A 13,632-nucleotide genomic window follows, 5' to 3' on the forward strand; every position below is an offset into this window, starting at 1 on the left:
TAATGTAAACTTATTGTTCCTGCTAGCTGAGGTGGAGTCTCGCTACTCCTCTTCATTTTAATACCAATTCATCTTTCTGAGTCATAATTTTGCATTATGAGTTATTGTTACATATTTTGGTATTGACTTATTAATTAATTAATTGCTAATTAATTAATAAATCCCCTATTTAAACCACTACATCCTCTTCTAAATTAATTAAAAAAGATAAAATAAAAGTATATACTGTAAGGCGAGTTAAAGAAAAAGCCAAGGAGTGTTTGTGTTTTTTTCAGAGTGTACAGGCTTAAAACAAAACAACATAATGCAAAACTCTGCAATGCAAACTGATATGATCAGTTTGCATTGCAGAGTTTAAACAAATATAGCACTTTTCTTTTTAATTATTTGATTGCAGTTTTCAGCAGGATGATCTACAAAAAGTCTTGGTCACATGACCTGGAAGCTGTCAAAATATTGAAAATAACATTGACCTCATGTCAAAGTAATTTTTTGATGGTCCCTGAGTGAAAACCGTGTGTTGCGGAGGAAAGTCTGCCAACAGCCATTTAAAGCAACGCTGCTGGATCGGGACTAAATGTGTGTCGAATATCTAACCTAAAACTAACTTTACCGTGGTGTCATTTTGTGCTCAGAGTGATATAATTGCGTGTGATATTTAAGTGGTCGTTAAGGGTTAATGACGTTGCTTTCACAGTTGGTTGGTTGTTGTCGTGTGTTTTGATTGTTTGAGCTTTATGGCTGTATGGTTATAATAATTTAATAACATGAAACAGTATACTTACTTGCCCTCTGTCCTTGCTTGCAAGCACTGCTAGTTGCTGCTCTTATTTTTTTAATCCTTTGTCTCACTGAGGTTTTGAGTAATTAGGTACTTTCCCGTGCTTGTTGCTCTGAGTAAGCCTGCAGCAGCGCTGTAAGTGGCAGATCACGTCTCACACACACACACACACACACACACACAAACACACACACACCTGCTAAAGTGACTTAGCTCATCTCCAGGCTTAGCACTAGATGGGGGAAACACTAATTCACTGCTGCGTGCTGTGTTGCTCTTTCTCAGAGAGAAGCGGCCGCATCAGTCGGCGTCCAGAAAGTAGCCCCGACGTGAGCAAAGGTGCGATTGCCCGTTCATTGCTGCTTGCAGCTTTAATTGTTATTGTAGTTTGTGGGAGTGTTTTTTTCCTTTTTTAAAAAAATCTAATTTTGAACTATTTGGGTGTTTTTTATGTTTTCAAAAAAACATTTTTTGACTTTTTGGGGTGCTTTACTTTTAATTAATTTTTATTTTTAAGAATTTTGAATTTTTAGGATGCTTTTTCAATTTTTTAAAAACTTTAAGGTTTGGGGTGTTTATCTATTTTTTCAATTTTTAAAAAAATATTTATTTCTACTGAAGTAAAGGATCTTATACTTCTTCGACCACTGCTAAAAAGGCAAAATATTTCCCCCACCAACCCAACTCCTACCCCTCAAATAAACCACCCTGACAGTTTTTTGTGATGCTCTGTTATCCAGCTGACTCCTGGTGACCTTTTCAGCCAAATCCTAAGTTTGACTCATCCTGCCACAGGAATTAATCCCCTCTGGTCTTGCTGCAAAAGGGTTTCGTGAGATGCTTTGGCACAGCTGGAAGAGTTAGTTGGAAAACAAGGCGTGTGTAGGTAAGAGCTGGGCGTTGGTCAGACGTCAGAAGTCGAGGCCAGTCCGCCCCGCCCAGACGTTCCTCGCACAGAGTCCTATTGTTCGGCTCCTGAGCTCGAGAATTCCTGTCGAGTCGAGGAGATTCCTCGCTGTGCAATGGGGTATTATCTTAGCGCTGGCTCTATTCAATAGACTAATGAGTTGTGCCAAAAGCGAATGTCTCAGGGGAGTTCTCCGCATAGAGCTGCATAGTTTAGAGGGCAAGTGCCATTGTGTTTGGTCCCAGGCTCGTCCGCGTGCTGTTAACCTCTTCACTGTGCAGGTACATGAAGGCATCTCCATTTTAACAAAGCTCCTGCAGAACTGAGAGCTTGATAAAGCCATGCTGCTGATGTAAAGGGCATGAGATGGTTTTGCAGATAAGAGTGAAAGAGCCAAGTCAGAGAAGCAAACACGCAGCAGTCGTTTCGATAAAGGTGATCTGATTAATGTGGCGTCAGTGTGTTAAAGGGGCTTTAGTAATATGGATTTTCAATGGAATAATAATGTCAGTGGTGCAAAGTGACTCAGTACTGTTACTCAAGTGGTATAATTTAGAGATACCTGTACGATGATGTTTCCATTTAATTCCACTTTATAGTCATACCCCACTACATTTCAGAGAGAGATATTTTACATTTTTCTCCCATATGCTTATGCGGCAGCTGTGGTTATTTTTCAGATTCTGATTTTACATGATAAAACATAAGAGGAGCTTATAGAACATGCTTACTGCATACATGCAGGATGCAGCTCTTAGTAGCTCTATTGCAATTAAACTGCAACATTAAAATTAAACTTCTGTAGTAATAATCCAATGTATGGTATTATATAGCAATGGCATAGAGCATTCTGCTGCACAATGAGTACTTTTTCTTTTGATACTTAAAGTACATTTTTCTTAAAATACTTTTATCAGAATTCAGTACTTTGACTTGTAATGAAGCTTTTAACTGTGTGACATTGTCACTTGAGAAACTTAATGCTTCTGGTGAAATATACAGAGGTCTGAACTGGAGTCACATGGCTTGAAGTCAAGTCAGACTCAATTTTTTTACTTTTCATTCAGCCTTCTGACAAAAATACTTGATACCTTTCCCAAGGCCAAAGACTAAAAAGTACATCATTTAAAAACTGTACAATGAATCAATTCATTTCCTCAAGATGACACTTAATTCTCCAGATCCATTTTGTTGCCAAAGATGACTTTGCAGTATGCAAACTGTGTGGGTTGAAAATTACAGATACAGACACAAATTCCAACAAAACTGTTTTGACAAATGGACAGATATTCGAAAAGCATTTGTAATTCTTGTGAATTTCATCGTTAAAATGGCATGTTAAAGCGCGCACAGTGTCTTGGACTCAACCCCACCTCCATAGCACACTTAGACTTGTTTAAGACTCAAAACTCTATGTTAAGAACTTTGGACTTGCCTGTTTGAACTTGGGATTTGACTTGGACTTGAGTGCAAAGACTTTAGACTTACTTGTGACTTGCAAAACAATGTCTTTGTCCCACGTCTGGAAATATATGTACTCGTACTCCTGAGAGAAATACATGTAAAGAAACGCAATGGAGCCACTTTTAAATTGGGAAGCGACATTATTATTATTGCTCAGCTTCACTCGTTATGTAACATGTTGTGGACAAAATGTTTAAGCATTATGCTGGTTTGTTGTTGATTTTATAACATTTCCTTGAAAATCCCAGGAGAGCGCTGATTTGCTTCCATTAACAGGAGGTTTATTTGGCTGCAAAGTGCACACTGTACCTGTACTGTGGGATTAAATCCAGCTGAACACATTTCTTGCGTGTCATCTAAACTCTATTGTCCCCACACTGTCTCCTGCAACAGGCAAGTCTTAAAAATGTTTTTCAAACAAAAAAAAAGTGAGTCTTCCTCGGAAAATATGACATCAGAGTTATTATGATTGGACTGTGCACGCAGGAGGATACAACAGCGTTTCTTTCAATAAGCCTGAGGCGCAGAATCCACCGTGGATTTGTTTGCTAAATGGGCTGGATAGATAAGACTTTTCAACCAATTTGCATTGGATTGTTCTCCGCTGCCAGCTCAGGCCGCTCCGCGATGAGTGATGGGAGCAACTTTTAGGTGCACCAATGTTTGAACTGAACCCAAGAACAACTTAAATGACACTCATCATATTTACAGCTGAGATATACAATAGAGGGAGCAAATCTGACAGATTGATGCAACACAGTCACACTGCTGAAATTTTTCCTTTGCAAAGTGTTTGTGACAGTAGAAATAACTTTAATCATTTTACCTTGAAGAGTTTCAGTTTTATTTTCTAATCTGTGCTGATTGGGTGAGTCTCATTATTCTGGGATTTTGGGAGAAATGGTTTTGCTGTTCATTGTTTGGCGTTGGTCTTTACATTTACACATTATTTGAAGGATTATGTGCATGTGCAGGGGTATTTAAAGACTCAAATGCCCTTAGTTCTTGCAAAGCAGGTATTTTTGTGACGCATGATCTTTTTGACGGCAGCCAAATTATTCGTATGAGTGACTTACTGAAATAAAATGAGGCTGATTTATGAGCTGAGATGATATCAAAGATATGCATGGGATTGTGCCAGGAGGTTTTCAGGAGAAAACACACAAAGGGAGGAGGAGCAGTGGTTAAAGGTGATTAAGGGACAGAAGCTGTAAATAATTGCCTTTATCTGCAATAATCGTCAGAGGTTAGTGGAGAGGCCAGGGCAGGTAGTTAAGAGAACGACATAACAATGACTCAGGCTTTCTTGGATTTTGCTGAGTCACTTGTCAGCAAAATTTTGGAGGAGCTCATGCTGGAAGGTGGTGGATATCTTAAAGTATTTGAAAACAAAGAGGATCAGTACAGAGCAGAAAAACAACACGCTGGATGAGACTTTTAAATCTAAGCTGCTGAGAGAAACCTTAAATCCACTTTCAGCTGATTTAGAAATTGCAGTGTGTATACTCTGGTTTGGCACGGAGATGAAAGAAAGGTTAGCTGGGTTTTATTGCTCTTAGCTGCGTTGTCTAAAACATCAACACGTCCTTGTTCTCACATCTGAATGTGTCTCTCTCTTTATCCCTGTCTCTCACACTTTGTCTCACTTGTTTCTCTTTCACTTTTGCTTTTTGTGTTAAATTCCTCTGACATTGAGCCCAGACTGCTTTCGTTACATCTCTGATTGTAAGTGTAGAAGAGGGACACAGAGGACACGTCTCTCTCAGCAGCCCATTTTACACAAAGATCGCGCCAAAAGGGTCACTACAGAGTCTCTTCTTTATGCCACTTTTGCACTTTTACAAAAAAACCAAACAACTGTGTGATTTAAGATGGCATGCCGGCATTGCAGAAACAAAAGACGCATGATGGTCTTGAAGTTTAACACAACATCGGCTTCATGTGTGACATAAAACATATGCGTTGGCAGCGCTTTCTAAACAATAGTGATGGCAATAACAATCATTTACCATCTATGTTAGATGGTGGCTGATCTCGTCTTGTGCTCGGAGTACATGGAGCTCCCCAGTATGCTTTGTTTTCCAAATTTGCAGACATTTACGGGTGCTGTTGTTCTTCTTTGAGTTGGCCGCTAACTCCTAGCAGCTGCTTTTAACTTTTCTTGCAGTGAGTTGCATGCATAACATGCCATCAAAACTTCACACCTGTCCCGCTGACTGTCCTTCCTTGTCGCCTCAAAGGTGAAACAACTCTGTTCCCACCTATTGCGTGATCAGTAATTTGACTTTCAATTTAAAACAGTATTAAGATTATGTAATTAGCTGACATTGTTACGTCAGCACAACTTATTTTAATAATGTTTAGTACACAGAATACAGTACAGAATCTGTAAGAAAAATGAAGAGGCAGTTGATCAGTTGTCTTTAAATAAGTGTACAAATTTATTTAAGTTTGGCCAAAATTTGGCACCTTGGTGACAAAACATTTCATAGAAATGACAAACTCAAACATGTGACAGACCAATATGGCCATCAATTTACACTGTGTAAAAAGAATAAATAAATAGAACACATACATATTTGGTGAAAAATTAAATAAGGATAAATGCTAATAAACCTGTGATAGCATGAGCTTGAAAAACTCCCAGCAGCTACTGTACTGCATAGCTACAATGACCTGACACACAGGAGACGACCTGTTATGTAAAATGCAGTAAATAGTTTCAGTCGGTGAAAGAGTGTCTTGGGGAAAGTGGTGACACGAGGCACATAATCCCGTCTACGCAGGTATAACAGTCTGTTTTTGCAACTGTATAATGGCATTTTGAAATATAATAAGCAGGACTGCCTTCACCCGTATACGGCAGTGATTTTCGTTTTCTGTAACAGAGGGATTCATGTTAAATCCTTCCACTAAGTTGAAATGCTATTTGGTGTTTTGAGTCCAAAGGGTCTGACCGTGACACCTACAAGATCAATGAGTGTCCTTGATTTTGCAGACCGAGGCCAAGTCCTCTTTTCGGCTTATCTCCTTTCACCTGGACTCCCTGTATCGTCTCTGACCTCGTTCATCTGTCTGATGAAGTGCAACCAAGTCGAGTTGTAAATGCTTTGACACCGCAGCCACGAAGCCAACATGGAGTACGTTTGGCGACCTCATTCGGGGCTCTCCGTTTGTCCTCCACAGGGCTCCCCACTGGCTTTAGAGAAGGGCTTACGAAACCCTCTGTACGACAAGGTGTGGAGGTTATCTGCCGTCTTTAGGAGGCCGTGCTCTCGCCCTCCCATGATCTTGCCCTGTGGCGCTGTCTTGCCCTCCACTTCTTGAGCAGCAGACGGGTTTTCAGGACAGCCCTGATTGCTAAAGGTGACACCCGCTTCTTGTTGCTGTTGCTCATCCTGTACACAAAAACAGAAAACAGTCCGACATCAGAACCATCGATCTCGCAGGTTATATAAATGGTAAACCTACGCGGTAAATTCTGACATTGGTCTTACTTAATATAATCTTGATTTCCTTGAGAAAGTGAAGTAAATATAACTATTACTCAGAATTTATGTTTACTTTATATCGAATGTTTTTAAGGTTTACTTAAAATTGTCCCTTTTTTATTTAATTTTGTGAAGCTGTTGCAACTTAAAAATATCAAGTGAAATGACCTTCATCTTTCTATGGGTCAGCAGTTTAAGTAGACCAAGTTGTTCTGACTGAACTTGATCGTGACAAAGAGGATTTTTCCAGGATTTTCGGAAGATACAGACATGACTGAGTAGTATGTAACCAGCAGAATACAGATATGAAGAATAGAAAACTTGGTTTACTGAAGCTGCTAAAACTTAAAGATACTGATTAACTGAACTATCATTTTTAAGTTGCAGCAACTTTCCCAAATTTCGTAAATATGGCAAAATTTTAAGTAAACTTAACAATTACCTGTAAAGTAAACATAAGTTAAGATTAATAGTTATATTTACTTACATTTTTCAAGGCAATTGTTTTCTTAGATTTCTTGTTATTGGTCAAATCAACTCATCAGATTTTGGCTGTATGGCTGGGTGGATTTTATCTGTCACTCACTCACATTTAAACCCCTAAGTGTCATGCAGAACACACTCTCAAGTGGTTCTGGCAGATTTATGATTATTCTTACAATTAATAATGTGTCAGAAAGTGCAGACAAATGGCGCCGCAAACTTTGAGAGGTTAAACAAGATGGTACATGAGTGCAGCTGTGGCAGAGAGGAGCCTGGCAGGTAAAGTGAGGCAGCTTAATTTGAGGTGAATTCCATACAGTGCAGTGCTAAGAGGTTTTTTTGGGGGGGGGTATAACAGTGCTCACTTATCATGATATAGGAATCCCTTGCTTGAGGGCTAATGTCGAAATTCCTGCCTTTTACATGCTGTTTTATCTCTCAGGCTCACCATGCCAAAAATTATATTCTCTTGCTATACTTTGCCCGACAGAAGACCTCGCTGTTGCGTGTGGTTGTAATTACCACGTCAATTTATTTTGCAAATACACTTGCAGAGTCGTTGAGTGCGAGCGGGTTTCCTTACCTCTTAATCCTGCCCGCGTCGGCTGCCAGCTTGTGTTTGCACTGCGCCTCAGCACAACCATCGCCCTTGGCAGAGCGGATCACCGTGTCTGGCGATGTTTCATAGCTGCGAGCACAGAAAACAACACGTTGAGAAGCTGGATCACATTTCATTTATTCATCCCATGGACTTTCGACACATTCAGGGGGCATTTAAGACGCGAAACTTGTTCTCACATGTGATAAAAAAACAAGCCAAAAATGATAGACTCGGGCGATTCCTCGTATCACTGACATTAAATATGACAAATGTTTGGCTTATTATTGTTATAGCCTGCTCTCGAGGTGTTTGTGAGCTGTGTTGAAATTTAAATTGCATACCTGCGGTGGTTTTCCAGCCTGCAGAAGTTTCTGCATGTGTTGTCGTTTTGGCGGAAGCACTGGCAGCGAGGTCCGCGGCTCGTTGCCATGGAGTCCGCCAGCGCGCGCCTCGTCCTGGGAGCGTTGCCCAGTCCGTATGAGACCACGCGCCTGGGATGGAACAGAGACAGAATTAATTAATCAATCAATCAATCAATCAATCAATCAACCAATCAATCAATCAATCAACTGAAATCAGCGATCAAAACATGAACTATTCAGGCTTAGTGTTGACTGTGTATGGGTTTATTTTGCTTCTTTTTTTTTTTTTTAAAAAAAAAACAACTTTTAAAATAACAGTAAAATGTAATATTTTATATATGAAGTAAGACGAATAAAGGAACACAAGCTATTTCATTTTCAGTCACGCATGCTGCAAGATCACAGAAGTTCCCCAAAATTGCAATTTTTTGTTAGTTATATAGCCTAGTTTTTATTTATTTATTTTATTTTAACGTCTATTTTGTGCTTTCAATGTGTAATTAACCTTTTTATGGAAAATAAAACGTCTCAATCTCTAGCAGGGCTTCTGGCTTAAAGTATTTAATCTCTTAATGTTTTCTTACTCAGGTGTGTTGACCCATATGATGTCCAGGTGGCAGAAGTAGACGCACTCCTTGTCCAGGAAAGTGGCGCAGGAGCAGCGTTTGGTCCGCACATGGCGCGCCTGAGCGTCGGTGGAAGCGGTGGGTGACTCTCCAGTTGGCGCCGATAGCACTGTAATTATATTATTGTTGTCAAAACACTGCAAATCAGCCTTTAACCCCAAAATAATGTATCAGGAGGATGCATAAAGCTAACGATATGTTATCAGCCTATTTGTTGCAAGATTTTGCTCTGCTGCTTTGCAGAAATTAAATTAGGATTTTACAATTACATATTTTCAGGAACTCAAATACTACTCATTTTATGTGCCTTAAAATGTTTCCTGTGTTAATGCATAGGTTAAATAGCTATTAGTTGTTTATCTGTTAGAGAAAAACATGAAAAAAGTTACCTGTGCGCAACATCCAGGAGTGCATCACTGACAACACGGAAATCAAAATGTACATATCCATTTCTCCAGGCTCTTCAAAATCAATATAAAGTTAACCAAAAAAGTTATAATCCTTCAGAGTTTGAAAAAAGCCATCCAGTGTAGAGCTCCCTCGTAAAGTGTTTCGGTGATCGTCCTCAGAGCTTCACGCAGGAGCGCAGAGGCGTCAGTCTGGAGTCTCTGTGTCACTGCGGCCCCACATGTGCAGCCCTTTGACTTTATACAAGTGCTTCACCTCCCCTCCTCCCCCCGGAGAGCCGAGCGGTTTTGTCCTTTGGCTTGTTCCCAGACAATGATGTTTGTTAGTGGTCGGCCGCTGATAAGCAGCCGTGCAGACCAAGCGGAGGACTTTGAGATGCCTGGGTTCCGAGTGGTTGGATGGTTGAGACGCCGGGTGATTGAATGCGACCTGCGTCTTCACTGTGGTTGGACTGTGTGCATGAGCTGCACCTCTCAGACAGCAGGTGGCGGTCAAACGACAGCATTAACTTCTCCTTTTTTGTGGCGAGCATTAGGCATGAAGCACTGCTGAGGGATGATGTAAGATTCATGGAAATGGTTTTTATATAATGTATATTGTATGCCACACAAGATTTTTTGTGTGTGCTCTCAGCAAATCCCACTGAATTTGAAACTTATTTTGCAAGGGAGATAAAACCATTCAAAGATAAAACAATACTTGAAAAGCAGACAACAATGAAGCACAAATAAACCAGGAAAAGAGATAATTTACAAAGGAGTCATTTACTGTAAGATTTACAATAGTCTTGGATTTTTTCCAGGGATACCCAGCCCTTGATTTAAAATCACAAATGAGATCAGGGGGAGGGAAGTAAGAAATAAAATACCACTGACGCCGTTAGTAACGATGACGCTCTTCCGATCTGTATAATAACAACATAACAATAATAATAATAATAATAATAAATAACAATAATAACAATAACAATATCAATAAAATTAGTCATGATAATAATAATAAAAATAATAATGAAATACAATATGAGACAGGAGACAGCACTAAAATCAAGGACCAAATCAGAATACACTAAACAGTGATAGTGTTTAGGTATAGGTTTTTATATTCTTTATGTTAGACCAGTTTAAAAAAAAAAATAAAAAAGAGCAAAAAGCAAAGTCAGTGTGATAATAATTTTGTCCTAGTAGGCTACTGAAGTACCCTGCACACTAACCATTCTCAAATTTAGATATGCTGTGGTGACAAGTTTCATCATAAAGCTTTCTCACTCTTTGTTCTTCAGTGGTGGAAAAAGTACTCAGATCCTTTACTTAACTACACACACAAAAGTGTTGCCATTCAACTGTACTTAAAGTAATTAAAGGTAATTCTTTTTTTAGGAATAACCCACTTCTTTATATCACTGGATTATAGTTACTGATGCATTCATGTGTAATTGTCACTTAAATATCAGAGCTAGTCAATGTGAGGCTAATTGTAATTCATATATGATGTATTTATTGCTTTATATGCCACAGGGTAGCGTGTGAATTCTCCCCCGGGGAATCAGTTAAGTCTTATGATATAGTGACATAATGTTTTATTTGTTGATTATATTTTGTACTGTTAATCTGAGTCTGGAAAGCTACTAGAGTTATTGCATAAATGTAGTAGAGAAAAAAACACAACATTTTCTACTGAATTGTAGTAGAGTTGAAGTATGATGGAAGAAGTAGCAACCGATTGACTACTCAGAGTCCTCAAAATTGTACTTAAACTCAGCACTTGAGTACGTTGGTTACTTTTCACTACTGTAATTCCTTGTATGATTAAAAAACGGTCCAAAGGGGCACTTGGTGACTCAGTGGATAGAGCAGCGCCCCATATATGGAGCTTGTATCCTTGCCACAGCCGTGGGTTCGATTCCGACCTCAGCCCTTTGCTGCATGAGTCCAAAGCAAACTGAAGTAATATCACAAAGTGGTGTCTTTATTATTATTTTTTTTTTAAAGGAGAGTACCATGATTAAATTTCAACATTAAATGTGCATGAAAAAGAAAATGTCTCAATTGCACTAATTAAAAGAGTTCTGTTTAGATATTTCAGCTCATTTCTAAAGCCACAACCTTTTCACATGTTGAAGTTTTAACTTTGAGAGCCCATCCTCTCTCTGCGTACTCTGCTGCAAACAAAGAAGCTGTCTATTAAAAGGATTTTTTTCCCTTTGCATGATCTAAACTGTTAAGTTGGAATGAAAATGCACCTTATTTTCTGTCGCTAAGAATATACAGTTGTATTATAGGGTTAAAACTGAGAATAGACACTACACCCAATCTTATATAACCAGTGCAAACACCTTTATCTGTAGTGCTTTTTGTGCAAGACTCATGCTGCGGATAAAACATTTCCACAGGTAGTTAAGAGGCTTGAGTCACTACTTGAATACAGATGTGTGTCTATCTAAAAATCAATATTTAAATACTACAAGGTAATATGTTGACCCAATTGTGTTATCTTAAATCACCCCTTTGCAGTGAATATAAAGGTCCTATTGGCACTGTACTTTGTGCTTCACAACTGCCTTTTTTAATTTATCAATTTATGTTTGTGGAGAGAAACTGTGCATACATGCTCTGAAGTAGCTGTTAATCCAATGCTTCCCCTCCACCACCTATGTAATAAACTGGAAACTGAGGGGGCTGCTTCATTTCCCTAAATCCCATATTCAGAGACACTTTGCTGTTAGGCTGCTGTGGAAAACTGACCTTGTTTGTGTGTGCCTGTTGGTGGAAAAGTCTTAGGTAAGGTATCCTGACAAGCTGTAGCTTCGAGGCCCCTAATCAGAGGCTGGTGTTAAGAGTTTCCACTGGTCAGGGGAACAGCTTGTGGTAATGACAGGAGGAGATAGAAACGACCCGGTAGAGCAGCATCAGAGGCAGGTTTGCTTCACAATTAGCCAGCTGAACCATGTAGCTGCTGTGATGCCGAGCAACATCAGCGATTTGCTCTGATATGTCAGTGTTCTTTGTCATTTCATCAGGCTGCGTTTTGTTTTCTCGGCACTCGCAGATAATGACCTCTAGGGGTCTCTGTTTGCCTTTCTATAGCTTCCACCGATAGGTTTCAGTCAGCCCTGCAGGAGGAGGTGGGGGGGTGATGGGGTCTGTACTGTACTGTACTGTGGATGGATGAGTCACCCTCTGAATGGCGTGGAACAAAGAGGATATCACTGTAAAGCCTCTTGAGATGAGAGAGAAGTTTCCCTCATTGAAACCAGATTATTGTATCTGTTTGTGGTACTCTGATACCATGACTCTTGTTGTAGGTGTAACCCTAATATAATAATTTGATGACAACTGTGATTAAAAATGTCATAGTATAGAATGTCAAGCTAAACGGTGGAAAAAAAGTCATAATATAGTATGTCAACCGAAATGGTGAAAAAAAACATGAGAATATAGTACGTTGACAGAAGCAATGATAAAAATGTCACAGTATAGTATGTTCACCAAATGGTCAAGAAAACGTCACGGCGTAGCATGTCTTCCTAAATTATGTAAAAATGTCATAGTGTAATAGTTGTATAGTAACATAGTATGTTGACCGAAATGTTTAAAAATAGTCATAGTATGGTATGTCGACCACAATGGTGATTAAAACGTCATAATAAAGTATGTCGTCCGAAATGGTGAAATAAATGTCATAGTATAGTATGTTGACCAAAAATGATCAAAAAGGGTTATAGTATAGTATGTTGACCGAAATCATAAGAATGTCATTGTATAGTTTGGCGACTAAAATGGTGAAAAAAATGTAATAGTATAGTATGTTGACTGAAATGGTGTAAAAAAAAAAAAGTCATAATATAGTATTTCTACCGAAATGATGAAAAAATGTCATAGAATATAATGTCGACTGAAATGGTGAAAAAAACATCATAGTATACACTGTCACTCAAAATCGTTTGAAGTTGTCATAGTATAGTATTTCGACCGAAATATTTAAAAAAAATATCATAATATGGTATGCCCACCGAAACGATGATAAAAACATCATAGTATAGCATGTCGACTGAAATGGTGAAAAAAAAAAACTCATAGTGTAGAATGTCGACTGAAACAGTACAAAAAAACATCATAGTATAGTATGTCTTTTGAAGTTATGACAAAATGTCACATTATAGTTTATCATCTGAAATGGTGAAATACACGCCATGTTATAATATGTTGGGTCCTTTTTTCAGCATACAATATTATGGCGTTGTTTGAAGTTGCTGCGAAATTCTATGCTATGGCGTGTCTCGGCAAGCTATTTCATGCACTATAAAGCTGTTGTTGGGACGTCATTTTTTGACATTTTTGCTTTTTCGGTCATTTTTTTTCTCATGCAATATTTTGGCGTCTTGGGACGTTGTTGCGAAATTCTATGACATGGTGTTTCTAGGCAAGCGATTTTATACACTTTTAAGCTGTTTTAAGCTGTTTTTGGGATATGTCATGTTTTGCTTTTGGGTCATGTTTTCAACATACA

The 13,632-nt window shown here is 38.8% G+C and overlaps 1 protein-coding gene across 1 annotated transcript; it reads right to left on the reverse strand.

The window, feature by feature from the left end:
• Nucleotides 1–5,564: 5,564 nt before the first annotated feature.
• On the reverse strand, nucleotides 5,565–9,490 carry edn1 (endothelin 1). The gene is made up of 5 exons (XM_042506632.1): nucleotides 9,105–9,490; nucleotides 8,674–8,824; nucleotides 8,069–8,218; nucleotides 7,710–7,814; nucleotides 5,565–6,550 (listed from the first exon to the last, which is right to left on the reverse strand). The coding sequence occupies exons 1-5, from the start codon at nucleotides 9,163–9,165 to the stop codon at nucleotides 6,412–6,414; spliced, it is 606 nt and encodes a 201-aa protein (XP_042362566.1). The 5' UTR covers nucleotides 9,166–9,490; the 3' UTR covers nucleotides 5,565–6,411.
• Between the last annotated feature and the right edge of the window lie 4,142 nt (nucleotides 9,491–13,632).

The sequence above is a fragment of the Plectropomus leopardus genome, chromosome 18 (genome assembly GCF_008729295.1).
Source record: "Plectropomus leopardus isolate mb chromosome 18, YSFRI_Pleo_2.0, whole genome shotgun sequence".
NCBI lineage: Eukaryota > Metazoa > Chordata > Actinopteri > Perciformes > Serranidae > Plectropomus > Plectropomus leopardus.

Excerpts from the sequence above, each read along its gene's own strand:
- edn1 (XM_042506632.1), bottom strand. The coding sequence starts at position 9,165 with ATGGATATGTACATTTTGATTTCCGTGTTGTCAGTGATGCACTCCTGG. Across the intron at positions 8,219-8,673 it reads ATATGGGTCAACACACCTGA|GCGCGTGGTCTCATACGGAC; the intron begins GTAAGAAAACAT and ends GTTCCATCCCAG. Across the intron at positions 7,815-8,068 it reads AGGCTGGAAAACCACCGCAG|CTATGAAACATCGCCAGACA; the intron begins GTATGCAATTTA and ends CTGTGCTCGCAG.